General features: G+C 43.1%; 1 protein-coding gene across 2 annotated transcripts in view; it reads right to left on the bottom strand.

The window, feature by feature from the left end:
- Window positions 1-26: 26 nt before the first annotated feature.
- The window catches only part of FBXO36 (F-box protein 36), an 86,002-nt gene continuing 59,363 nt past the window's right edge, over window positions 27-26,665 (bottom strand). For both annotated transcript variants that reach the window (XM_070620044.1, XM_070620045.1), the window contains 2 exons: window positions 18,745-18,917; window positions 27-2,585 (listed from right to left, as the gene is read on the bottom strand). In XM_070620044.1, the coding sequence (XP_070476145.1) occupies window positions 2,397-2,585; window positions 18,745-18,917 (362 nt within the window). In that variant the 3' untranslated portion in view covers window positions 27-2,396. The remainder of the gene's footprint in view (window positions 2,586-18,744; window positions 18,918-26,665) is intronic.

Genomic DNA, 26,665 nt, shown 5'->3' with positions numbered 1-26,665 from the left:
GAAAAAAGCAGCAATAGAAGCTGACATACAGTAAAATCTATTTATTTTTTCAGTTCATAAATTAGTCACATTTGCTGTTGTTAATAAATGGTTCTGTAACACAAAACATATAAACCATCAGAAAATAACAGTGTTCTATTTTTCCAACTACAATGGTAAATGATAACAGAGTAGAAACATTTTTGACTGAAAAGATGAGAAAAAGCAAGACGATAAAATGCTGCAGCATTTCACTCTGAAATGGTATGTCATTGACAAAGGAGACTTATCTATGAGTATGAAAGCTGTCGATAGAGGCAGACTCAAGACCATCCTGCCTACTCCCATCCGATGGGATCGTCATGTGGGATCTAACACAGGAAATGAGGCCAGGCAGAGATGGGTAAAATGTTTCCACTGCCAAAGACGCTGGTGCCATGCAAGATTTTAGGCTGATGATACGGTTCCTAGTTTGGCAAAAATAATTACAACCAAGTAATAAGGCACCCAGATTATTAGGGCAAATAATTACGGAAATAATCTAGTAACCCATGTTATTTTAACTATTATTTAACACAGTCAACATGTTAATAACTCATTTTTAATTATTTGCCTTCAGCATCTATTTTAAGAATATTTTATAGAGATAGTAACAATTTTCAAATGGCTACATTTGTGTTCTTACTGATTGATGCTGAACCTGGATTATTAGGCATGCCCATACAGAGTCTCGGTTAGTTGATAAAACACGGCACGGGACATTTTTAAGCTATCGACATTTCACATCGATGTTGCAAATGAGTTGTAATTTTATATTTACACAGTTACTTCAACAGACCAAATTGTGCATACACACAATTGTTGTGCATACACACAATTGTTGTGCAGGCGTGGCATTTCCCTATGTTCTGTCACTGAAAACCTGGCCAGGAGTGAAGTCTGGAACTTCAGGGAGAAGCATGGTGGTGCAGACACACGTGTCCCCTGCCTGCCTGCCAGTCACCCTGCACTGCCCTGGCAGGCTCTCTCCTGGGCAGAGCAGGCGGCCTGGGGCTCTCCCCAGGTAAATCTTTGCCCTGTGCTTAGACTAAATCGAGATACAACATGACAGGCTCCCCGGATGTCTCTGGAAATCTACAACTGAGGGTTAATGGTGTGTGCATGGGGGTTAAAATCTGATTTGATATTAACACAGGTTTAGTAAAATTAAAAAAAAAAATCTGTCACTAAGACATGGCTATGGAGCCATTCCAGAAGGACTTAGGTGGAGAAAACAGCCAGAGTCCACCTCTTCCGCACCCTTCGGGAGGTCCTGCTGCATCACAGGAAATTTCTCTGGCATGGGGAGGGGGAGGGAGGTACGTATTATTTTTTCTAGATAGCGAAGTGGAGGTTGCAGAGAAGAAGAAATGATAAGGTTAATAAGGCAACGGGAGGTTGAAAACTCGTTTGCACTGCAGCCTGAAAGGAGTCATCAGATGATTTGTTGCTGTGAGTTCATGTCTGGGGAAACTTACTCATCCTGAGAGTGCAGGAAGCAAACAATTTGTCAATAACCCATCTTGGGGAGGTGGAATTTCCTTCCCCAAAAGGGTACTGTTTTCACCCCTCTGCCAGGTTGCAGAGCACAGACGGTACTCGAGTTTTCACTGTTACCCATAGCCTGTGTTCGTTAAAACCCTTGTAATAAAAGTGGTAGCTGTCCACATGCCTTTGGGGAAGCAGCATCCGTCTGAGAAATGTTCATGGGTTTATTTGACAATGTGAAGTCCTGGGAAGTTGGACTCTGGACGAGGTCTGCGAACAAGATGCCTGGACTTCCCTCTCGCCACACCCCAGGGCCAGGTCAGAGGGTGTCTATCTGCGGGGGACGGAACCTAGCATCCTGGGCCCACAGGATGGGGCCCTGACTACAAACTTAGCGGGACAGAGTTGGGAAGGCAGCTGCCCTCACCGGGAGGGCCTTGTCCCTCACAGTCCCCTGTGGGGACCAGCAGCCACCTGTTCCATGGATGGACTCAGATAACACAACACCAGGAAAAAATTCAAAAACCCAGCTATCCTTTCCAATGCCTGGATAAAACAGATATGTAATAAAAACCTGCTAATAATGGTTTATTGTTTGTTTCCATACAGCAGAAGCCTCTCTTCCTGTGGGTGTCAGGGGAGGGGAAGATGGGGACTGCGGGCTTCCTGTCCTGCAGCCCTTGTGCTGGGGCCATGATTTGATCCTCACGACTTTGGGACTGTGGTTCAGGCAGCGCACTGCGTTAGTGTGCAAGTACCCTGTGCTTTCCAGATGGCACCTTGGATCAGCAAAACCTCTTCGTTCCTAATCAGAGGAAACAGGAGGGATTTGGACACAGAAGAGAAACCCAGCCCGGCCCCTACTTCCCTGCAGGGAGGAGAGCGTGTTCCTAAAGTGGACCGTCCCTCTGGCTCTCTTGTCTCTGCTTCCTCTTGCGGAGCTGCCGCTGGAGTTGCAGCTTGTTGGTGAAGAACATCTGTCTCCAGCCCATGTCCTCGGCCAGGGCCCGCATGTCAGGGGTGATGTTGTCACAGGCGGACTGAACTATCTGCTCCCACAGTTTGTCGGACATGCACAACTAGAGGGGGGAAAAGCCAGAGGGGCGTTACGTCATCCATGGGTGAAGTAAAAGTCTTTCACTCACGCCCCAAATCACCGACCAGCTCCTGCTGCCTCTGAGACACTGGAGGAGACACCACGTGTGCATGACAACGTGCCAGACACAGTGCGTGCCTCCAGAAACTTCCTCTTTGAGAGAGACAAGTGCACAAATATCTAAAGGACAAAGGAATATTTGACTAATGGAATAAACCAAGTCCTGGTCTCATTTAAGATGCAAAATGGAAGATAGTTATAATAGTACATATACCACATTACATAGTTGGTTTCCAATTAGTTACATAACAGAGGCTGATAAGGGTGTGGTCAACCGACCTTCCACCCCGCGCTGCAGGAGCTTCTCCACTGGGGACATTGCTACACTCGCTAAGGTTGCAGTCATTTTAAACCCTTGCTTCAGCCGCCTCTCTCCTGGGCTTGTACAGCTGACAGCTCAGTTCACTGCAAGCCACTCGGTAGTGAATTGCATCAAAATGAACAAGCAGCCCAGCCAGACCACCAACCAGCACGTCTAAAATCCACCCGTTCCAGGGTTTTGTCCACAAGTTTTGCTCCGAGTCCTTTGCACGCATGACATCACACCATGCACCAGAGTGGCCTACAAGCTTCGGTCTACTCCCCAAGCCCACCTGGCACGTGGTGGAGTGAGCTGTTCTCCAGGAATAATCTTCTCTGAGATGCCCTACCGTCTGGGGGCTTTAACAGAGGGCCAGCAGGTTAAGGACAGACAGGACCCCTCAGACCCCACATCTGTATGAGGCCATTGTGTCCCTCCTCCAAGTTCAAAGCTGCCACAATTCAGCTTCCATTTACCCAACATTTCCTTATATGACTTTTTCAATTCGCACCATTTTTTCCGGCAACGACTCTCATCAGTCTCCTGCTACTAAAAACTGTTACTGTGGAGATTTCCTGACCCCCTTCCCCATCCTGCCCCCCGAGTCCTCCCTGAAGTTAAAGCTTCCATTACATTTATTTAGTATCACTGACCTTGGCGATGGCCATGGCTTTTTGGTATATGCAAGAACAGGAACGTTTAGAGGTGCCTGGATACTTGCTGTTACACAGCGGTAACTCCAGCAACACAAAATAAGCTCTAGGAAGGGTTCCACGTGGGCCTCCGTGACGGACACTTCCCGGCTCCATCCTTCCTGTGCCAATTGTGTGCTCAGGGAAGTTCATCACCAAGCTGATTTCCCCTTTCATCAGTTCCATTCAAGGGTCGTCGTATGTGGAAATCCAGAAGTGCAAAGAGCAGGGCATGGTGGAAGATGAGTAAGGAGCCCACGGTTCCTTGAACCAGTGGTGCCAGAGCACGCTCCTCCTTCATGCTTGCGACCCTCTCAGCCATGCCCCTGTGTGGGAGCTCCCACAAAGACTTCTCCCACAAGCGGGTGGAGAAAGGCAAGAAGCCGATGGGCCCCTCAAAGGTCAGTAATGGTGGGAAAGAAGATTATCTAAGGATAATGATCAGTGCACATCAAGTGCCTATCAATAATAGAGTTAACTTAATTAATACAATACAAATTAGGCTGAACCCATTATTTTCACCATTTAAAATTCCTTTTTAGGCGGCAACTTTATCACTTAAATAGGCGAAACAGACAGGCATGGAAAAATCCGTCCGATTCGAAAACACGGAATCCCACTGTGCTCCATTCAGGAAGGTGTCAGGGTCTGGGGTAACTGAACCTCTAGAAACATCAGCGCATATTGACAAAGAGCCAAAAAGGCACCCGAATGGCTAACACAGTGGTCAGGAACCAATGCATTGAAACGCATGCGCTTTGTTCTGTGGGAAAGGCCTTCGCTCATGGCCCAATCTTCCTTTCCTTAGAATTCGCTTCAGTTTAGGGCACAGCTTTTAGCTCTTAGCAGTTTAGCCACTGCAAATGAGGGTGGTTGGCACTCTCAGAGGCAGAAGAGTGAAGGCAGAGAAGGAAGGTGAGAAACTAATACGAAAGGAAGAAATAGAAAAGAAGAAGAAACACAAACTAAAATGACTGCAGTTTGGGGCCATTTAGTTGGGAGGGAAGCTGCCCCCCAATTTTCCATCGCGTATTCATTCACCCATCCATCCAAACGGTCTGGAATGCCTATTGTGTCAAACGGGCTCTTGGTTTCAGGCCACAGAAAGTCCTCTTGGTTGTTTAAGCGGAAAGGGCTCAGCAGACGCAACAGGCAGCTCACAGAGTATCTACTCAAACCACGGGAAAGGCTCAGTGCTACAGAGCCAGGAACGTCAGCAGCCAGATTTAGAAACAAAACCCCCAGGCTGCTCTGGTGGAAATCCCACTGCTTCTGCTCCCCAGCACTCAGCACCTAGGGCGCAACGATGCCTTGGAGAAGACACTAGGACCGCCTCCATATGCCTCCAGTGCTGTGCCTGCAGGAAGGGCTGGTCTCCATATGCGTGGAGGCTGCCTCACCTTGCTCACATCTTCCTTCCAAGACGCTTGCAGGTAGGTCTACTAGACAGAGCCTACGCTACATCCAACACACCAGGTGCAAAGGCCGTTTTTATCTTTCTAACCTCCACAGTACACAAAGGCAAGTCCATCTAGCATAAAGGCGTTAAAATGAGTGTTGAGCAAAACAATCCACAGCATCCTCCTCCATCTGACCTTCTGGCTATTCTCATCCACACATACCCTTCTTCCCACACTTAAACTTCCAAATGACAGTAGTAGCACAACACAGCCTACCTAACACAAGGCAACTCTCCCTCACACGGGTGAAAGCATGCTTCTTCTCTGTCTTCTCCTCCACCCACTCCTGCCAATTCTCAGCAGTCTCTATACGCCTCTGGCTGATATTTCCCTTGAGTCAATCCCAATTCATCTTTGTAACCTATGCACCAGAATGATAAGGCAAATTGGTACCAATTTGCCCTATCTAAAATAGCAGGAGAAAAGGAGAGGGTAAATATTGGTTTACATATAAATGTATTCACAACTGAGTAAGGAAGAAAATATGGGTAGCTACTACGGGCCTGGATGCTGCAGTGGGTCACAAGGTAGTAGCTGTATTTATAACTTTCTCACTCTGCTATCCATTCCATCTTCCCTTCATCCTCAACTCATCAAGATTCTATATCTGGTGCTATGATCCAAACCTCCTCCAACTGCTGCAGGGCGTGAGCACTTCCTGGCCTTGCAGGTAGAAGATGCTTTAGTCTTCTATTAATTCTTGCCATTGGACATGCCAGTATTAGAAGGCACTTGAAGGGATCTCCCGGGTCCCAGAAATACTCCTCCCTAATTCCACTAGGAACCAGCAACTCTTGTTTCTCCTTGATGAACAGGATGGATCACCTGAGCCAATATAGCGATGCCCTTTTTTTTTGTCCAGTGGCATTAGGAGCCCCAAATAGCCCAGGAGCAATCTGAATTTCTAGCTCATGAGTCATTGTTGTCCTTCAGGTGACAGCATTCATTCTTTGACTACCAAGATCTCTAACCTGGTAGAACCCAAAGTTGTGGAAAGGAAGCAACATTTTTTTCTTGTTGGTGATGTGTGAGTCTAAGAAATATTACTCCCACTTCCATCCTTTGCTTCCAGCTATAGAAGAAACAGGACCAAGTACTGGTCACTGATTACGAGCATATATCACATCTCGTAAGACTGCACTCCGACCTTGTGAAGTGTCGTCTCTTAGCTAATGAGGGAACAAACATCTCCAATAGGCCACCCCCTCATTCTCTCAGGACATCTATTTCTAGATGATGGAGTGTATGCTAACAGAAGGAAATTTGGTGCTCTTTACCTTATTTATGTATGTCTATTTGTTTAATAAATAAATTTAGTTATAGCGAAATAATGTGAAGCAGTCTTATATGGGATACAATGATGGAAAATAAGGCATTCAGTCAGTTTACACACAATGTTGCTGAAGAAGCATGCATGCAAGGAAGGCACGTTCATATTCAGAATAGGTGCCTAATCCGGGGAGGACAAACTGCTGCCTCCTCCATGGGGAAGAGTCCAGTGTGACTGACCTGCCTCCAGGTTACTGCTGGACCCCCTGGAGCATGGCACCTCAGTGGGGGCTCAGCCTTATTCTCCCCTGTGAAGTAGCCAGATTAATCTTGCTAAGAGGAGGTTCATGTTGTTGAGTCCATGCACAGCCCCCATCCTTGCTACCTGGGCACTTTGTCTATGAACCCAGTGAGCAGTAGGGGGCCGGGGAAAGAAGCTGACTGACATCCCTAGAGGAGAGCATCTCATCCAGCCAATTACTGAAAACCTCCTTTGCACTGAGTGCCCTTTGGTGATCAGTCACATGAAACACAAACATCTTGTCCTTTGTCTTATTCTGAGAAGTCCATCCAAATACCTCTTCCCCAGAACTCGTCACTGATCTCCAAATCTCGTTCTTTGCAAGACTTGGAGCCTCTAGCCAAAACGGTAGCCTTTGCCCAGTAGAAATCCAAGAGCTGTTTCTCAAAATCAGAGCACTTTTCTGCAAATGCATCCTGTCTTTTCTCAAAAACCCTGGAGGTGCAAGCTATAATTTTCCTACTGAGGCATGCCACAGGTGTCGGCAAGCATCCAGATAGCCCTAGCCCTGTAGGCCACAAACACTCTCAGCGCCTGAATCTGCTAGATCATAAGGAGCAAGTGACACAGCTGCTTACACTACAGTCTGGACCAGCGGCTGGGCCCCACTTAACACTGGCAGCTCTGGGGTTACTTGGCAAATGAATCAGAGAAGCAAACTCGAACGTGGTATATGTTACCTTGAAAACCAAAAAAGATCCACGAAGAGTTGTGCTGCTTTCTTAAGGTAGGAAGTAAAAGTAAGGCACGGGATCCTAGACACTTTATTGAGATGGCAGGGCTCTCAATTTCCGTGGAGTTCACCTCCAACTCTCTGACATATATGTATCTCACCAAGGCATATCGATGGTCTGCTACTTCCTGCTCATCAGCAGGAAGTCATGTTGGAAGGTGACAGGATCAATATCTGTGATGTAAGTAGAACCCATAGCTGTACTGGGTGAGAAATGCGATAAGCCTGAGGCAAAATGATGAAGGTATACTGCTCTCCCCATCACCGAAAGCAAATCTGCTGAGATGTTCTCATTGGAAAATCCAGGAAGATAGGAGGAGGGTGTGCAATAGCATGGTGGCAACGGAGGAGGTGAGAAAGGGTCAGAATGTAGATATATTTTGAAGGTAGAGCACATAGGACTTGCTAATTAATTAGATGAGAGTAAGAGGGAAAGAGAAGAATCAAGGATGAGATTTTTGGCTTGAGCAATTGGGTAGACGGTGTTGCCAATGACTGAGAAAAATAAGACTGTGGGAGAAGCAGAAGGTAAATAGGTACATGGGTAGGGAAATTCAGAGGTCTGTTTTTGACATGCTAAGCTTGAGATGTCTCTGCTACATCTAGTGGAAGTGTTGAGCGTGAAATTAGTTACAAAAGTTAGTTCAAGAGGGCAGCCTGGGCTGGAAACATATGTTTGAAAATTATCAGTATGTAAATAATATTTAAAGCCCTGGGATTAGATGCTATCATCTGGGTATGACTGTAGACAGAGGAAATGGCTCAGGGAAGAGCTCTAGGACATTCCAACATTAAGCAACCAGGAAACAGAACTAAGCTTTCAGCACGGGGGACTAAGAAGAAGGAGGAAAATCTGGAGAGTAATCAAACGTGTCAAATGCTGCTGAAAAGTCAAATAAGACGGGAACTAAAAACTGGTGTATTTTGCAAGATGATATACAATAGCAACCTTGACAAGAGCAATTTCGTGGCATGGTGGGGATGAATGCCAGGCTAGAGTGAGTTCAAAAAGGAACAGAAGAGGAAGTCGATGTAGTAAGTAGAGTACTCTTTTGAGGGATTTTACTTTAGGAGCAGAGTGGGGAGGGGGAGGTCGAGGCAATTTTTTTTAAAAATTTATGTTCATGCGCTGATGGAAAAATCCAATACAGGAGGCAAAATTAACGGTGCAGGATAAAAAGGAGATAACTGGGTGAGCAAAGTTGTTGAACAGGTGGGAGTAGTTGAAATCCACAAGTGGAAATGTGGCCATGGATAACAACAAGGAGAATTTACCACCTGTAACGGGAAGTAACGCAGAGTAACTGGGGAGAAGGATGAGGCACTGACAGGTCTGGAGAAGGGACAATGAGGCAATTCTCTTATAACTGCAGGTCTCAGTGAAACAAGAAGATACAACATCAGTTAGGAGTGAGGAAGACAGAAGGGTGTCAGAGACTTTGGAAGAGAGAAGAGGGTGTGAAATAGACATCTTGGAGGGCGAAAGAAGGTAAGAAACTCAGTTCCTTAGACAAAAGGTATTTTATAAGCATAATGCAGTCTTTGGCTCTGAGTTGGTTTTTAATACCAAAGAGACATGTTCAAAAACTATGGTTCCAAGAAACATAGAAAAGAGGAGAAATGAAAGGACGAAGGCCTCTTTTTTCTCGTATTGAAGATGTTAAAGCAGGTATTCGAGCAAACATACCATTACGATGATACCTTCAGATATATGAATCTTGATATACTCATTGCTCTATTCCGAATATCTAGTTTGTAGCAGAGAGAGTGGTGCTACCAAACATTCCATCTGTTCTGCCTCTTTTCCCTGTTCCATGCAGTTGGGTGGGGCTGTGTAATTAGTTCTGGCCAAAGGACTATGAACAGAAGTGATGTTAGCAAAACATAGTGCATGGACCTTATGCTGTCTCTTCCCTGCCACAGTGACTAAGGAGACCACACGGGTCAGAAGGTGCAGTTACAAGATGATGGAGTCTCTAAGAACCTGAGTCCCTGAGGGACTTCGTGGAGCAGAGCCTCCCATTCACCCACAACGGGTATAAATTGTGAATGAAAAAACAGCTATTACTGGGTTAAGCCACTGGGGCTTGGGGTTGTTTGTGATCCCAAGCCGCAATCTCTACATTCGTCTATCCTGACATCACGATTGTGGAAAGCTTTTGAATTTTTCTAGTATATTTGATATATAATATCTAATTTCAATTTAAGGATGATTACAAGCTTCGAGTCCTTCACAAGATAATGACGGGGTCCTTCTTATGGTAAAACTCATTCAAAATGGAATCGCCTTTATGTAATGCCATCGGTTAAATGATAAACTGGTATAGACTCAAGTGTCTTCTGACATTATCCCGTCTGTCAGTTTAAGTTCCATGGTTGTGAACTTGGTCATTGGAAATGACTTATAGACAAATATTTAAAAGATACATGGAAAAGAAATCTAAGTGATCACAATTATATAGATAGCAGTAAGGATAGTAAAGACTTTGAAATAGACTGGTTGAAAAAATCTGACATGTCCTAAGGGGGTGAGAACCCCACTGCCACCTTTCTGCTCATGGATGCTTCCACGTGGCCAGAGGAAGAAAATACTTTGAAAGCGAAGGCCTGGGATCGTGGTACCTACCCGCTGTAGTTCCTGTACACAGAGGGAAAAAACACATTCCCGTACTTAACTCTGTCTTATAAAAGACAGAACTTTGCCTTTATAGCCTTCAGGTACCAAGATAGATAAGTTAACCAGCAAACACAGTTGACTTGAATCCTGCCCCTGCCACTTAACAATTACGTAATCCTAGACATTCTACTTAATTGCTCTGAGCCTGTCTCCACATGCGATCGTGTGTTGGTCATCTGAGAAACAGAATAAAGTGATTTAAGAACATCAGCTATGGACTAAGACTGCCCAGGCACAGTACCTGGCTCTACCGCTCACTCTCTATATACTTTATCTGAGCTTCTGGTCCCTCTATAAAAATCAGGACGAGATAGTCTCTACCCATCTATCTCGCGGGACTGTTAGGAAGATTGTGTTGGATTTTGTACATTCAGGCTTAGCACAGAGCAGGCATCAATAAATGGAGTTACTATGATTACATGGAAATGATACTCAACTTTTAGTGTGGATTTCGGATAATATATGTAAAGCTCATGGAACATATGTAATTAATGAGCAGGGAAGGGAGACAGAGCATCTTACTAACTCACCTAGTTCTCAGAAGACACCAGAAAGAAAGACCCCACAGGCAGTTAGGTACTACTGGATAGTTAAGTGGCCACAGCTTGGGTCCAGGGAGGCCAGGAAAGACCATCAGTTCACAGGATGGGGAAATCAGAAGTCAAATAGGAATACGGGGATATCGAGGAACCACACCATTGTGGACAACTGAATAATGTGACTACTGAATTCATGTTCACAGAATTTAAGACCAGAGAAAATGTACTTTCTCTTTCCAATTAGTCATTTAGACAAATTTAAGGGCCGGAAGGACCAACCATCTAGCCATCCTCTATCCATCTATGCAGATATTTCTTCAGAACCTATATTTGCCAGAAATAGGGAATACCAAGAGAATACTGAAGAAGACAGAGTCACAATTAAATAATTATAATATGCTCTGTGTTAATGGTAGAATGAAACTAAAACACCCAAACTTAAGTTGAATTCAAACAAAACCTTGTATCAATTACCATTCTGACCATCCGAGAATGTCTTATCCCTCCAGATCATAGAGACCAGACTGAAGAGAACCAAACCCACTCATACTCTCATAGGGCACAGTATTGTAGGGAAGGCCCATCCCAGATGTCCCCCTGAGCAACAGGGTATCAGTGGTATCAGGATATCAGTGGGTCTTATATAAGAGACATTATGGAGGAAAATCATGAAGTTTGGGGTGGGGGGGGGGAGGAAAGAATTCTCAAAAGACAGCTGAAATTTCCACCAGTGTAACTTATCCTATTTTATACTGGAAATATTTACAATTTTATTTTACATTATAAATTGGTCTACAAAATACCCCCATCTAAGATTCTCAAACCCTGGGCCTCTTTTCTAGGTAGATGCCAGGTTGAAACACACAAGGTACCCGTCCTGACCACTGTTTGGTTACATACTTTGATCCGAAGCACAGCTAATCATGGACTTAGCTCCCCCTGGTGGTGGTGCATGAACTTAGCCTACAGAAGCTCTCGTAGAAGTCGAAGGGGATGGCATGGCTTATCTGCTCAAAACCTCTCCTTTTACAAATGGGGAAATTAAGGCTCAGAGAGGATAAAGGTGCTGCCCAAGGCTCACGGTGGGGTGTGGCTGACCTACGAACAGAACCCAGCTCTCCGTCCTCGTCCGATTTAAACACCCCACACAGCCTGTACACAGTGAAGATAGGAACACCCCCCCCCGCCCCGATCCGACCCCTGCCCCACCCACCCAAGCGTCCAGACTTTTAGAATCTCTTGCGGTCTTTTGTCTGTACAATTTTAATATCAACTTTCAAATTCTGGACTGGACTCTTACAATTGGGTTGCTGTAAACACAAGAAAACACTCTAAGAGCACAGATGCTGGGACCACCTCAGACCGACCAAATCAGACGCTCAGGGCCCAGGCCCGGGATGTCTATTGTCACCTGCTCCCTAGGTGCCTCGCCCACTAGGCCAGACCTGGTCACAGGGAATTTGGGGACATGAGGAAAAGTTTGTTTCTCCACAGTCAAAATGTGACAGAGATTTTCTTCCTCAGTGGGTTCCTGAGCTTTTTCCTGCGTCACGACCAAGATGACTATGTTTATATACCAGTCATGATCGTCCCTCCCCTGTCTGGGCCACAGCCTTCTCATCCAGCTGCAGTGGAGGTTTCTTCAGGTCTCCTCTGCCGCAGTTTACAGGAAAAAGACAGCATTGAGGCCTGGGGCCACCAGGCGCAAGCCAGCAGGCCCCCAGGCAGGTTCCCACATGCAGCATTCCCTTAGTGTGTTTATCACAGTCCCAGGGCTGGCCCTCGCTCTGACTTTCCAGTACAACGTGACACTGCATTCAGCTTCCAGGGGTGTGCTCATGGCAGCCAGGCTACCAGAGGATCCTCTTTGTTGGTTTACCCTGAGAATCACAACCATCCAGCCCACCAGACCTGCAGGAGCTCATCCATGGAGGCTCCATAGCTTGGTGAGCATGGAATCAGAGCCAGAGCAGGCTGCTGGAAGGTCCCGATCGCTGGTGGCATGAAGTTTGGTAAGTGGAAACTTCCATCCTCCACCATGGGATGGCACCATGGGCTCTCCCAGGCTAGGGCCCCCTTCCACCCCAGAGTCCACACACTGTGTCTCCATTACTGTGGAGTCAGGCCTGGCCTTAGGAACCTTTCTGTCTCATAAAGGTGACCTTGCAGCTCTCACTTTCGATAGGACCCATTAAAACAGCACCTGACCACATCCCTGGACATCTGCAATCTCCCCTACCACACACACACACACAGACACACACACACACACGCAGACTCTCCAGTTTCATTTCAAGCCATTCCATCTTCCATCCCTCTGCTCTAGCAGCACCGGCCTCATTTCTGTTCTTCACTCTTCAGGGTCTTTGGCCATGCTGCTCCCTCTGCCTAGAGGAGGCGCTTCCCACTCTCAACCTGGCAGGTTACATCTCTCACAGCACGCCGTGCCTGTTCCCCAAGCGCTCATCACGGCTGTCACAGAACAACTCTTTGCAGAGTTCATCGTGGACCGCCGCTCTCCCTCACACGAGAGTGTAAGCTCCTTGAAAGCAGGGACCATGGGACTCTTTCCACCTTCAAGTCCCCAGCTCCCAACACAGTGTCTGGCCCACGGCTGGGGCTCAGTGATGACTCACTGACCGCACACAGTGGAAAGTACCTGACACTGGTCCACCCACAGGCCCCGCAGTCGGAACCCTGGGGGACTCAGTTCTACCCTCACTGGCTGTGGGACCCTGGGCGGGTCAGTTAACCTTGCTGATTCTTAGCTTCCTTATCTATCAAATAAGGATAATAAATAGTACCTACACTGTAAGGTTTTTTGAAAACTAAGCGAAATAATGTAATTAGAGTGCTGGCTGCATTGCCGGACATACCGTAAATGTTGTTATGGCCGATTTCCCAGAGTACACACTTCCTTTTTTCCAGACTCATGGGGCACACGTCATTGCCCCTGTCTACTACCTGTATCTTGCATAATTCTATAGATTTATTTGATTATTTTAAATTACATTTATTGTATTTTTTTCTGCAGATGAACATGCATGTCGTGCACAAAGAAGTGTGCAGCATTATTTACTAATAGCAGAGGGTAAAGAGCCCACATGCCTATCGATAAGGACCTGGTTAAAAAATTATGATTTGTCTGTACCATAATAACCTAGAACACTTTTCCAAATTGAAGAAGATTTATAGGGACTGGCATGAAAAAGTCTTCGAAATACATTGCGAAGTAGAAAAATCCCAGTGAAAGAACAATATATAACATGCTACCAAATGCTTTTTAAAAGGGTGTGTGTACATGTATACATCCTCACAGATCACACACGTGGACACTTATATGTGCAGAGAACATCTCTTGAAGGACATACGGAACCCTGGCAATGTGATGGCCACTGGACATGAGAAGTAGAGACTCAGGGTCAGAAATGGGAGGGAGGATTATTTTTTACTACATAAACAAAGATATACAATTTTTAAAAATTTCTAACCTGGTTATTGTAATGCAAATTGATTCTCTTTTTAAAAAACATAAAATTGATACAGCCCCTCTTTATTTAAACATTCAATTTACTATGTCCTGGGAGCTGACTCAGGCTAGGCATTCTGTCAAAGTGGGGATACAAAGTGACACACTCCTAGCCCTGGAGCTTGGTGGGGAGATGACAAGTCATCATTCGCCACAATCAAGTGAGGTAAAGCAGGCTAGCACAAAACCCAAATCAGAGGTGTTTGGGAGTTAAGAGTGGTGGGTCGGAAGGAAGGGCATTCTTCAAAAAGGGATCAGCATAAGCAAAGGCCAAAAGGCACAAGAGAGCCCAGCACGCAGGAGAGCTGTGACTGGTATACAGGCCGGGCCTGCGGGCGGGTGGGAGGAGGGGCCAGGGCACGGGGGCCTGATGTGCCAGCTAAGACTCTGGATCTCATTCTGAAAATGACAGGAAGTCATTAAGGATCACTGAGCAGGGCAGTGACAGGACCAGAGTGCATTTTAGAAAGGCCACCCACAGCCCATGTGGCAGAGCAGCCAATAAACCAACGAAGAGGCAGCCAGGAGAAAACCCTCAGAGGATCCTGGGAGCAGAGACGGGGCAGGAAGTGGAAGGCCTTGTCCTTTAGATGCGACAACCAATAGGATCCTGTAAACGAGGTCAGGGATAACTGGGAGGCATGGACACAGGGGCGATGGGAGAGGAGGTGTGGACTGACAGAAGGCCAGTGACTCTTGGAATTTTGGAGGTCGTAAGACCAGTGAAATTTTTAGAAATCAAACACAATGAAAATTCAGAACCAAAATAAGATTGCTGACTTTTTAATTTGCCAAGTAAGGATAATTTGTTAAAATTATCATGTTTTAATACCAACATTTCATAAAAGGAGGGGCATTTTAATCCTACCTCAAATAGGAAGGCTTAATCTCTGATAAAAGATGGTCATTTATATGGAATAAACTTAGCCTGATGACAAACTCTTCATCTCACCCTCACTGTCCCCATTTCCTCATGGATTATAAACTCTCACTTCCATTGATGATGCTGGCTTGCTGAGTGTGAACTGTGGTGTAAACCATTTATTTTCAAGCAGGTAAGGAAAGAGATTGGGTAAGAATAAAGTCAAGAGTGTTTGGTTTTTGAAGGAAGAGACTGAGTTGAGAAAGTCAATGTACTGAGAGGAAAAAAATAATTGAAAGATAGATTTCACAATTGGGACTAAATGCAATGTAGTACCCCAAATGGATCCTGAAACAGCAAAAGGATGTGGAGTGGAAAACCTGATGAAATATGAATAAAGTCTGTGGTTTAATTAATGGTATTGCACCAATACTAGCTGCTTTTTTTTTTTTTAAGATTGGCACCTGAGCTAACATCTGTTGCCAATCTTCTGTTTATTTTTTTTTCTTCTTCTTCTTCTCCCCAAAGCCCCCCAGTGCATAGTTGTATATTTTTAGTTGTGGGTCCTTCTAGTTGTGGTATATAGGGTGCCACCTCAGCGTGGCCTGACAAGCGGTGCCATGTCCTTGCCCAGCATCCAAACCAGCAATACCCTGGGCCACCGAAGTGGAGTGTGCGAACTTAACCACTCGGCCACGGGGCCGGCCCCTAGTTGCTTACTTTTGATAAATGTCCCAAATTATGTAAGATGTTCCCATTCAGGGACCCAGCTGAAGGGTATATGCACACTCTCTGTATTCTCTTCGCAACACTTTATAAATCTCAAATTATTTATACATAAAAAGTTAAAAACAATAACAACAAAGTGAAGGAGAAAGGAGACAGTGACAGACTGAAGTCCCTCAGGTTAGACCTTGGAGCCAGGTGGCAGGTGGCACTGGCCTTGAATAGGAGAGGAACACCCCCCTCCCTGAGATGAGGGCAAAGGGCTGGACATGGACACAAATAATTTGCTAATAAATTTGTCCCCAGAAGTTTGAAATGGAAGCTTTTCTTTTTGTTAATAAAATAATTTAATAAATGACAGGACAAAACAGGTAAATGAAAATAGTTTATTAATGAAGGAAAAAAACAGGTAAGTGGAACATAGGTAAAATTTAGATTAAAAAAAGAAATGGGGGCCAGCCCCGTGGCCGAGTGGTTAAGTTCACACACTCCGCTTCGGTGGCCCAGGGTTTCCTCGGTTCGGATCCTGGGCGCGGACATGGCACCGCTCATCAAGCCATGCTGAGGAGGCATCCCACATGACACAACTAGAAGGACCCACAAATAAAAAAATACACAGCTATGTACTGGGGGACTTTGGGAGAAAAAGGAAAAATTAAAAAAATAAAAATCTTTAAAAAAATTTAAAAGAAAAAGAAATGAATGGTTAATATTACATAGAAAAAAGCAGCAGCCTTGGACCATGTTGCATCTTCTAACAATTCTGCTTGGCAAGGATACTGAGGACAGAGATCAGCAATCTAGAAAAGCCTGACTTTAGAGCACTGGGTAAGTGATGGAGGATATTTTCAAGACTGCACTAAAATAATGGCAGGACATTGCGAAGGAGAGTAATAGACAGTGGAAATGAACAAAATCTGGAGAGAAGACAGTTGCTCAATGTAAGGAGTAAATGCCACAAGACGCTGCAGTAGCTGCCTTTTCCTATCGACTCCTTCCATTTCCTTTCAGGAACCAACCCAGGCCCCAGCAGAAGCTTTTAATAGATCCCCACTAGTATATTTATTTACTTAAAACAGCTTCTTATCAGCAGCAGGTACAAAATCTTAACTTTAATACATTTTTTTACTGGCGAAAAATATATAATGATTACTCATAATACTTGTTTCTGGCCCTCCATTTTTAGGGGGGAAAAATTAAGTAAAAAAATATATATTGCGGGGAGTGGTTTGAGGAAGATTAGCCCTGAGCTAACATCTGCCACCAATCCTCCTCTTTTTACCGAGGAAGACTGGCCCTGAGCTAACATCTGTGCCCATCTTCCTCTACTTTATATGTGGGATGTCTGCCACAGCATGGCATGTCAAGCGGTGCCATGTCCACACCCGGGATCCGAACTGGTGAACCCTGGGCCGCCAAAGCGGAACGTTCGAACTTAACCGCTGCGCCACTGAGCCGGCCCCAAAATATATATGTTTTTATACCCTAAAGGGATATATTAACAGGCCAGCCAGGTGTCATAGTGGTTAAGTCTGCACATGCTGCTTTGGCAGCCCAGGGTTCATGGGTTTGGATCCCAGGTGTGGACCTACACACCACTCACCAAGCCATGCTAAGGAGGCATCCCACATACAAAATAGAGGAAGATTGGCACAGATGTTAGCTCAGGAACAGTCTTCCTCACCAAAAAATAAATAGACTCTATTACTCAAAATTAATATGTAGAAATCAAGACATTTTATTGCAGGGGGCCAGCCCCATGGCCAAGTGGTTAAATTCATGCGCTCCACTTGAGCGGCCCAGGGTTTCACTTAGCACAATCAGAGGAACCTACAACTAGAATATACAACTATGTACTAGGGGGTTTTGGGGAGAAGAAGGAAAAAAAAGAAAAAGAAGATTGGCAGCAGATGTTAGCTCAGGTGTCAATCTTTGGGGGAAAAATAAAAGAAAGAAATTTTATTGCATTATTGTGAAAAAATGTTGACTTTTTAGATACTGAGATTATGATTTGAATCATCTTGGCAAATGTCGCATGTTCTTTTATAAATGGACATTGCCCCAGTACATTACAGCTAAATACTGAGTTAGGGTTCTTCGGTTGCAAGCAACAGACTCCAGCTCTGATTAACTTAAGTCAAAAGGGCTTTAATGGAAGGATAATGTGTGTGTTGGAGGAAGACAGGGCTCTAGAATTGAAGGAATAGCTGAAGGGGCAGGAACCAGGGCACCTTCCCGAATCCAGGGAGAGGAACTAACAATGGTTGCATCAAGGCCCTAATGTTGGTTACAGTTAGCTCCAATTGTGTTTTCCATTCTTGCGTTATTCTGTTGAGGATTCAAAGCAGTGAAAGAGAGTCCATTTGGTCAGCTTAGGGCATGGGATAAGATGGGGCACTATGATGAACAGCGCCTCAAAATCACCCATATTTGGAAATAGATCATTCTGCAAAAGGCTTTTTATTGGAAGAAATGAAAATGGGTGGGGGGTAATCACTACCTGCCTTATTCTCTTCTGTTGCCATGCCTCTGCCTGAGCTGTTGCCTTGACCTAGAATGCCCCTTGACCTACAATGTCCCTTGACCTACAATGCCTTTTGTCTTCCAGACCACCTGGCAAACTCCTGTCTTCCCCTTCAAAACCTAAATAAAGTAACCCACTTCTGTAAAGCTAGGCAGAGGAAATCACTTTGCCCTGTCTTTGTACCTTGTACACACATCCCTTGTTGAATGGATCACACTGTATTGTAACGATTTGGATCCATATGGATCTCTCCTATTAGACTGTAAGTTTCTTGAGGGCAGGAGTAATATCTTTTCATCTCTGCTGCTTCCATGCCTAGGATGGTGCCTGTCATAAAGTAAGTATTTAACACATGCTTGCTGAAATAAATGCAAATAATAAACCACCACTATATTTAAAAAGAAGAAAGAAACAACTTTGAGAAAGCGCAGGGAAAATTCTTTAAAGGTTCAAAATACTTGACTGTTACCTTTGCAAATCTGTGTGACGTTTGAGAAAGCCTGGAAATATCTTCAAGATCCAGATAAGAAATGATACTCAGGAGCAAATTGTCTGAGAGCCGCTCAAGGAAGTCAAATTTACCTTCACATAAATTGAAGACATAGTCTAATATTCTCGTGCCAAATATTAAGGCAACTTGCACTGTAATTCAAAGACACCAACAGATCAACATGGTTATCATGCACAGTCACATAAAAACTATGATCATTATCAGTAAGACACAAGCTTTGGGACATTTTTCCCCCTGGGAGTGATGTTAGATTATGCTGAGTCATTCCTACCCTCACCGAGCTGCCTTTGGGACCGATGGCAGGCATTTGTTTTCAATTGCTGTCGCTGCCTTGAGATCAGAATCTCCTAGGGACACTGACTGTGTAACACAGTGACAGACTACACCAAATTCCAGTCCAGAAAATCGACTTAACTAGTCTCGGTGTCACCCTCATCCTCATCCTCCCAATCTCCCCAACTGGGCAAAGACACTGGTCCATGTGGTTTTTCTACCACCCTCTCCTCTCCCCAGATTGATGTGAAACACATTAATATCTCTTAATTTTAGTTGATTTTTGTTCTCTTATTGTGATACATTGTTTCTCTACCAAACTTTCTTTCTTCCTCTTTACCTTCTTTCCTCCCAATCTTTACATAATAGAAAAAAATAGGAAGAGGCAAAAAGAAAAACAGATAAATAGTTCATGAAAAGTGTGTTAACTTTTGCTTAATATTTTTCATATCTTTTCAGTTATTTCCAAACTAGGAAATAATTCACAAAGAATCAACCAATGTAATGGTCTATCTAAACATGTTCAATGTAGGAAAAAAACCAAAGTTTGTTTGTTTGTTTTACCCTAGCTCCCTGAATAACCAAGAAATGGCTAATAAACAGGAAAACAAGTTTGGAAGGATACATATTCAAATTTTAAGGGTGGTTAAATCTGGGCAGTAACTTTCATTTTCTTCCTTTAGCTTATCTGTATTTTCTAATCTTTCCACAATAAACCTGTATTACTAGTGTAATTTTTTAAAATCAGGAAGGAAGGAAGGAAGGAAAGAAGGCTACCTCCTTCTATCAGACAGACAAAAGGGGTGATGATGGAGCATGCCTGTGGACTCCAGTCGCCCCAAATCTGGGGACTTTCTCAGTTTCTTGAAGCTCATTTTTTCCCTTCTGACTCTGAAAGCACCATCATAGCTAGGCTTTCCAAAGAACTTCTCTTAGAAGAGATAGTGTGTACTCTCTACAGGGGACTAAACATCCAAGATTTGGGGACCAGCTTCATTCCTTCTGGAGTAAGTGGGATGGAGCTGTCAAGAGCACCGGGCCCCTGCACAAGCCAGCAGAACTGTGATGCTAGAGGTTGATGGATCTCTGATTTTAGAATGGATGGAAGGCATGGGCTATGTTTATGTAAAAGCTCCAGTTGTGCTAACTTGGAAGAGCCAGCTGTATAAGATTTCTCTCCAAAACTGGTTAATCCAGCTTTCTAGAGGCATTCAGGGTTTTGGTTGCTTCTAAAGTCCAAGTGCTTCCAATTCAAAACACTTTTAAAGTCCAAGAATCTTCTTTGGGGGAAAAATACCCCTGTCAAAAACCCAACCTTAAAGGGTAGGTATTATGGAGAACGCCTAGTCCCCCAGCAGCAGCAGCAGCAGCAGAAGTGCTTATTTCTTGAAAGAAAAAAAAAAGCCTTAGAATAAAAATCCCTTAATACAATTGGAGCTGTTTGAACATTTTTAAATGCCAGGAATACACACTCAAAGCATGCTCAGATGTACTTCAGGAAGTCTCTACCAATAAAATCTTTAAAATGTAAAAATTATAAAAGAACATATACATCTAAGGTAGGTAACATGATAGTTTCAAGGTTTACAAATATTGGGGTATTTAGAAAAAAGCTTTTGCTTGTTTCTGTTTTTTATGTAAACAACATTTATTGCTTTTTGAAATAAAGGGGAAAAAATGTTAAACTCTATTTTAAAAAGTAAAATCACTGCCTTCATGTTGGACTATGAGGCAGCCAGCCTCCAAGATGGCTCCTGATTCTTTCCTCCTGGATTCATGCTCCTGTGTGTTCCCATCCCACACTGAATTAGGGCTGACTCCTGTAACCAATAGGATGCTGCAGAAATATTCCAAGGCTAGGTCATAAAAGACATTGGGGCTTCTGTCTTGCTCTCTTGGATCACTCACTCTGGGAAAAGCCAACTGGCATGTTGTAACAATACTCAGCAGCACTATAGAGAGGTCCATGGGGAAAGAAATTGAAACCTGCTGCACAAAACCACGACTGACTTGTCGGCCATGTGTATGAGCCGTTGCGGAGCTGGGTCCTCCAGCCCCAGTCTGGCCTTCAGATGACGGGGCTCCATGCAACACCACGTGAGACCCTGAGTCACAAGAACTTGGCTAAGTTGCTCCCAAATTCCACATCCAGAGAAACTCTTTGAGTTAACAAACATTTTTTATTGTTTTAGCCATTAAGTTTGGGGGTAATGTGTTACATAACAACAGATAATAAGAGTTTGAGTACCTTCAAGGGTTGTGGTGCCATAATGGAAACCTAACACATGGGAGGGGCTTTGAAATTGGAAAGTACGTGGAAATCTGAATGAGTGTGAGGAGGGTGCTAGTGTGAGTCTGAAGAGCCCTCAATGAATAGTATAATAAGTAAATAAATACCTGCCATAGAAGCCTGACAGGCTCCCAGGAGGCTTTACGAAGGTGAGGGCTTAAAGAAAAGTGAGAAAAATATTCCTAAAAACTGGGGGAAAGGGAGAAAAAACTGGAAAAAAGGGGATCCTTGTTATATAGCAGCAGAAAGTTTAGCAACATTATTGCCTACTGTACTATGAAAGTAGGAAATACACCCAGCGGGCAGGTGTGTGATTTAGTTAAGGAGATTTCCAAGCAGAGTGTTGAACGTGCTGCCTGATTTCTTCTTGCTGCTTAAAGTAAAGCATGAGTGGAAAAACATAAGCTAAAGGAAGGTCTCTTAAAAAGAAGCCAGGATTTGCCAGTTTTGAATATTCTCTGCCTCTTCACATGGCAAACAATGCCAAAATTAAGAAATGAGGGGCTGGCCTAGTGGTGCAGTGGTTAAGTTCACATGCTCTGCTTTGGCGGCCTGGGGTTTGTGGGTTTGGATCTTGGGTGCAGACCTACACACTGGTCATCAAGCCATGCTGTGGAGGCATCCCACATACAAAATAGAGGAAGGTGGGCACAGAGGTTCGCTTAGGGACAATCTTCCTCACCAAAAAAGAAAAGAAAAGAAACAACTCCCAGGCAAAGATCAAATCCAGCACAATGTCAGGAAAACATGGTATAAAGATGGTGTGGAGAGTACGCTGTAAAATGCTTTGTTAAGAACCACTCAGTCAAATTTTAGAACTTCCAAGAAGCTTAAGGGTATGGTCACTCAGGAGTCAAGGGCAGAAACCCAAGGTAGAGAAGAGCTTATCTCAAAAAGATGTGTACGGGGCTGGCCCCGTGGCCGAGTGGTTAAGTTCGCACACTCTGCTGCAGGCGGCCCAGTGTTTCGTCGGTTCGAATCCTGGGCGCGGACATGGCACTGCTCATCAAACCACGCTGAGGCAGCTTCCCACATGCCACAACTAGAAGGACCCACAACGAAGAATATACAACTATGTACTGGGGGGCTTTGGTGAGAAAAAGGAAAAAAATAAAATCTTTTAAAAAAAAAGATGCGTAGGTGTGGTTTTGTCTAATGGACTGAACCTCAATAAGAATAACAGACAACACGTGAAGTTTTTAAGAGAATTATATCAGAGGAAACACTACCTGCCAGCTGGAACTGAAAGGGTCAGAGGCAGTACAAGAGGAAAAGACGACTCTGGACCCCCAAAATTCTACAAGCAGGAAGCAGGCTGAGAAAACTATGCCTGCAAACACGGACTACCTTTTGCCAAAAAGAAAGGATGACTCAGAGGATGGAGCCAAGGGTGCAGAGGCGGAGCCAAGAGCCGTGAAGAATCTAGTGCTAGGCCTTGAGCTCTCATCAAGAACTAATAACCTATGCCTTGCTGGATTTCAGAATTTTTATGGACCAGTGACTCCAGCGGGGGCTCCCATTTCCCCACTGTTTTAAGAGAAGGGTATACAGTGGCTCTCTCATGCCTTTCCGTATTGGGTGGGAGAGGGGCAGAAAACTTGTCTCATTCACAGGCTTCAGATCCAGAGGGACCATCCTTGAGAAGCAGTACTTAAGCATTACACCTGAGGATCCCCACCCACACATGGACCTGATTTATGTGATGAGATTCTGAACTACTAAAGACATCCTTCAGGATCCCAGGATGATCCGAGGATGGAGTAACTTTGGAAGATGTATTAATATCATTCACTCTATTAACAGATAACAAGAAAAAAAATGATCATCTCAAAAGTGTAGAAAAATTATTTTAAATAATTTTAACACCTATTTATGAATAGAAACTCTTAGAAAACTAATAATAAAATGGAACTACTTTAACCTGATAACCTGATATACACTAGTTACCAAAAATCCAGTATTCAATATATGCCAGGGACTGCTCCAATATGTATATATACAGTATGTGTGTATCCCTATATATATATATATATATATATATATACTATGTATATATACATGTAGATATATATATATGTAGTCATTTCATCCTCACAATAACTGTGAGATGGGTACTGTTATTATTCCCTTCTTGCTCTCTCTCTTTTTTCTTTTTTTGCTAAGGAAGATTTGCCATGAGCTAACATCCGTTGCAAATCCTCCTCTTTTTGTATGTGACCCACCACCATAGCATGGTCACTGATGAGTGCTGTAGGTCCATGCCTGGGAACTGAACCTGGGCTGCCCAAAGCAGAGCAGGTAGAACTTAACCACTAATCCACCAGGGCTGACCCTATTATTCCCTTCTTAAAGAGAGAAAGATGAGGAACAGAGAGGTTAAGTGACTTGCCCAAAGTCACACAGTGAGAAAGGTCATGTAGTGAGAGCTAAGATTGAACCAAGCAGTTTGCTCCATACTGCATCTCCTAATCATATTATATGGCCTTTAATGTCAGGTGTAAGACTAGAATGCCCAATCTCACCATTTCTATCAACATTGTTTTGGAGGCCAAAAAAAATAAAAAAAAGAAAGATATAAAAATGTATCGGGGTCAGAAAGCAAGGAAAAACTGCCAATACTGCAGATGATCTAAATATCGCCATACAAAAGTCAAGAAATTCTATGGGAAAATGATCAGTATCGTTTCTATATATACCAGCAACAGTTAATTCAAAATTATGACTTCACATGCATTTGTCTTTTGACCTAGGAATCTCACAAATATATCTTGACTAAATATGAAATGACCCAGGCATGCACAAGGTTACTCATTTTGGCATTATTTGTAACACCACAAGATTGGAAACAACCCCAAATTTTCATCGTTAGGATTCTGGTGCATCCACACGAAGAAATACTACACAGCTATGAACAAAAAGAAAAAAAAACATCTCTAAAGGCATCAAGTGGTCTCTAGACTATATTGGTGGAAAAAGTAAAGGGTTGAACAGTAGGAGTAGAATGCTACCATTTGTAAAAGAAGGGGGGGACACAAATATATATATGAATGGGTTTATATCTGCAGAAAGAACTGCTGGAAAGATACATATAAGAACAAATATAAGCGGTTACTTGTAGAGCTGGGGAAGGAAAGGGTGGAGCAGATGGGGATAGAAGCAAGCCTCTGAATGTGCGTTGTTTTACAATTTTGACTTCGGAAATGCATGTTTTACATAATAAAAATTTAAAACAGAATTTAAAAAATTTTTTAATGATTCTGTTCTTAGCTGAAAAATCATAAGGTGCCTGGGAAGAATATGAACAAAAGATGTTTAAAGGTCAAATAAGATCTTTATGAAGAAAACATTAAAACTTTATTGAAGAGGATAAAAGAAGGCCTAAATAAATGGAGAGTTATACCATGCTCATGTTGGGAACACCTAAGGATGACATTTCTCTCCTGAAAAATCTAGAAATTCTGGGGCTGGCCTGGTGGCATAGGGGTTATGTTTGTGTGCTCCACTTTGGCAGCACAGGGTGCACAGGTTTGGATCCTGGGCACAGACCTACACATGGATCACCAAGCCATACTGTGGTGGTGTTCCACATACAAAACAGAGAAAGATGGCACAGATGTTAGCTCAGGGTCAATCTTCCTCACCAAAAAAAAAAAAAAAAAAATCTAGAAATTCAAGCAATTCTAGTTAAAATCTCAACAGGGATAGCTTTACTAGTTGTAATAAAACTCATATGCAGAGTAAAATGTCAAGAACAGGCAATCAGTTCTTTCCTCGTAAAGAATAGGAGCAGGAGGAAGGTGAATTCATCTTAACATGTAAGAAAACTTACTGTAAGGATTGTAATTAAAGCAGTGTAGTATTGGTACAAAACACAAGTGACTAATAAAACTAAATATTCCTGAAAGTCACAGGTATACACTGGAACCTGGAATGTGTAAAAGATGGGATTACAAAACAGTGTGGAATGACTAAACTATCCTGTAAATGATTCTGGGAACACTGACCAGCCATACGGAAAAAGCCCTACAGCCTTTCATCTCGTCACATCTAAAAATAAACCTGAGATAAGTTAAAGACCAAAATATGAGGAGAAAAGCATAAAATATTTAGAATTAAACATAGAAGTATATCCCTATGAAATCAAGGTAGGGAAAGATTTCTTAAACAAAACACAAAAGTTCAAGTCACATATTAGAAGATTGACAAATTTGAACTGCATTAAAATTATAAAATTCTATAGGGATAAAAACACATAAGATGAAAAGATACCAAAAACTTGGTGAAATATCTGTAGCACATATAAACAAACCAAATAATTGGTACTCAAAATATATATAAAAGTTTCTACAATCAATACAAAAAAAGACAACCAAATAGAAGAAATAGGCAAAGAAAATGAGTTAGCAGTTCTCAGAAGGGAAAACCCAAGTGGTCAACAAATGTCAGAAAAGATATTCAACCTCATTAATAATCAGGGACTTTACACATCCAGTTTGGCAAAAATTAACATAAATCTCTGATTTCACCAAATGTTGGTGAGAATAAGGGAAATAGCATCTCTCATAAAATGCCAGCGGGAGTACAAATTGGCAACTCATTTGGAGAGCAGATTGTCAAAACCTAGTAAGTTTGAAGAGGCACATATCATACAACTCAACAAACACACACTTCTACACGCCCAACTTAGAGAAACCCTCACACATTGCACAAGGATAAATAAAGCAGATTTATTCTTTCAAAAAAAAGCGGAAACCACCCAATTATCCTCAGTAGGGGAAGGGATTGAACAAACTCTGGTTAATAATATAATAAAATACTATAAGCCATTGAAATGGATGGACTACATATATCAGCATGGATAAACCTCAAGAAGTGTTAAATGATAAAACAAAGTTGAAAAATGATACAGGATGAGAACATTTATGTAAAATAAAATTTTACACATATAAAAACAGTGCATATTATTTATGCATAATAAAATGTGCTCAGAAATGATACCAACTTTGGAACAGTTAGTAGAAAGGAATGGAAGGAAAATAGGTGAGAGGTAGAAATTTGATAATAAATGTAGGTTTTTTTCTGTTTTTAAAAGATAGTAAGTAAACATGGAGCTCACTTCATTAGCATATATAATCAAACTGAGATGATAAAGAGAAGATCAATATGGCCCCGAGAAAGGATGAATCAAAAATTAAAGCCATTCAAAACATGAAAAACATCTAGAGTAGATGCTCTGATTACATGTAATTAAGCTAGAAATCAGGAAAAAATGAAAGTAACCCAAAAAATCCCCAACTACCTGGAAATTAAAGAAAG

The sequence above is a fragment of the Equus przewalskii genome, chromosome 5 (assembly GCF_037783145.1).
Source record: "Equus przewalskii isolate Varuska chromosome 5, EquPr2, whole genome shotgun sequence".
Taxonomy (NCBI): Eukaryota; Metazoa; Chordata; class Mammalia; order Perissodactyla; family Equidae; genus Equus; species Equus przewalskii.
Note: the sequence above shows the minus strand (reverse complement) of the source record. Positions and strands in the feature narration are given on the sequence as shown.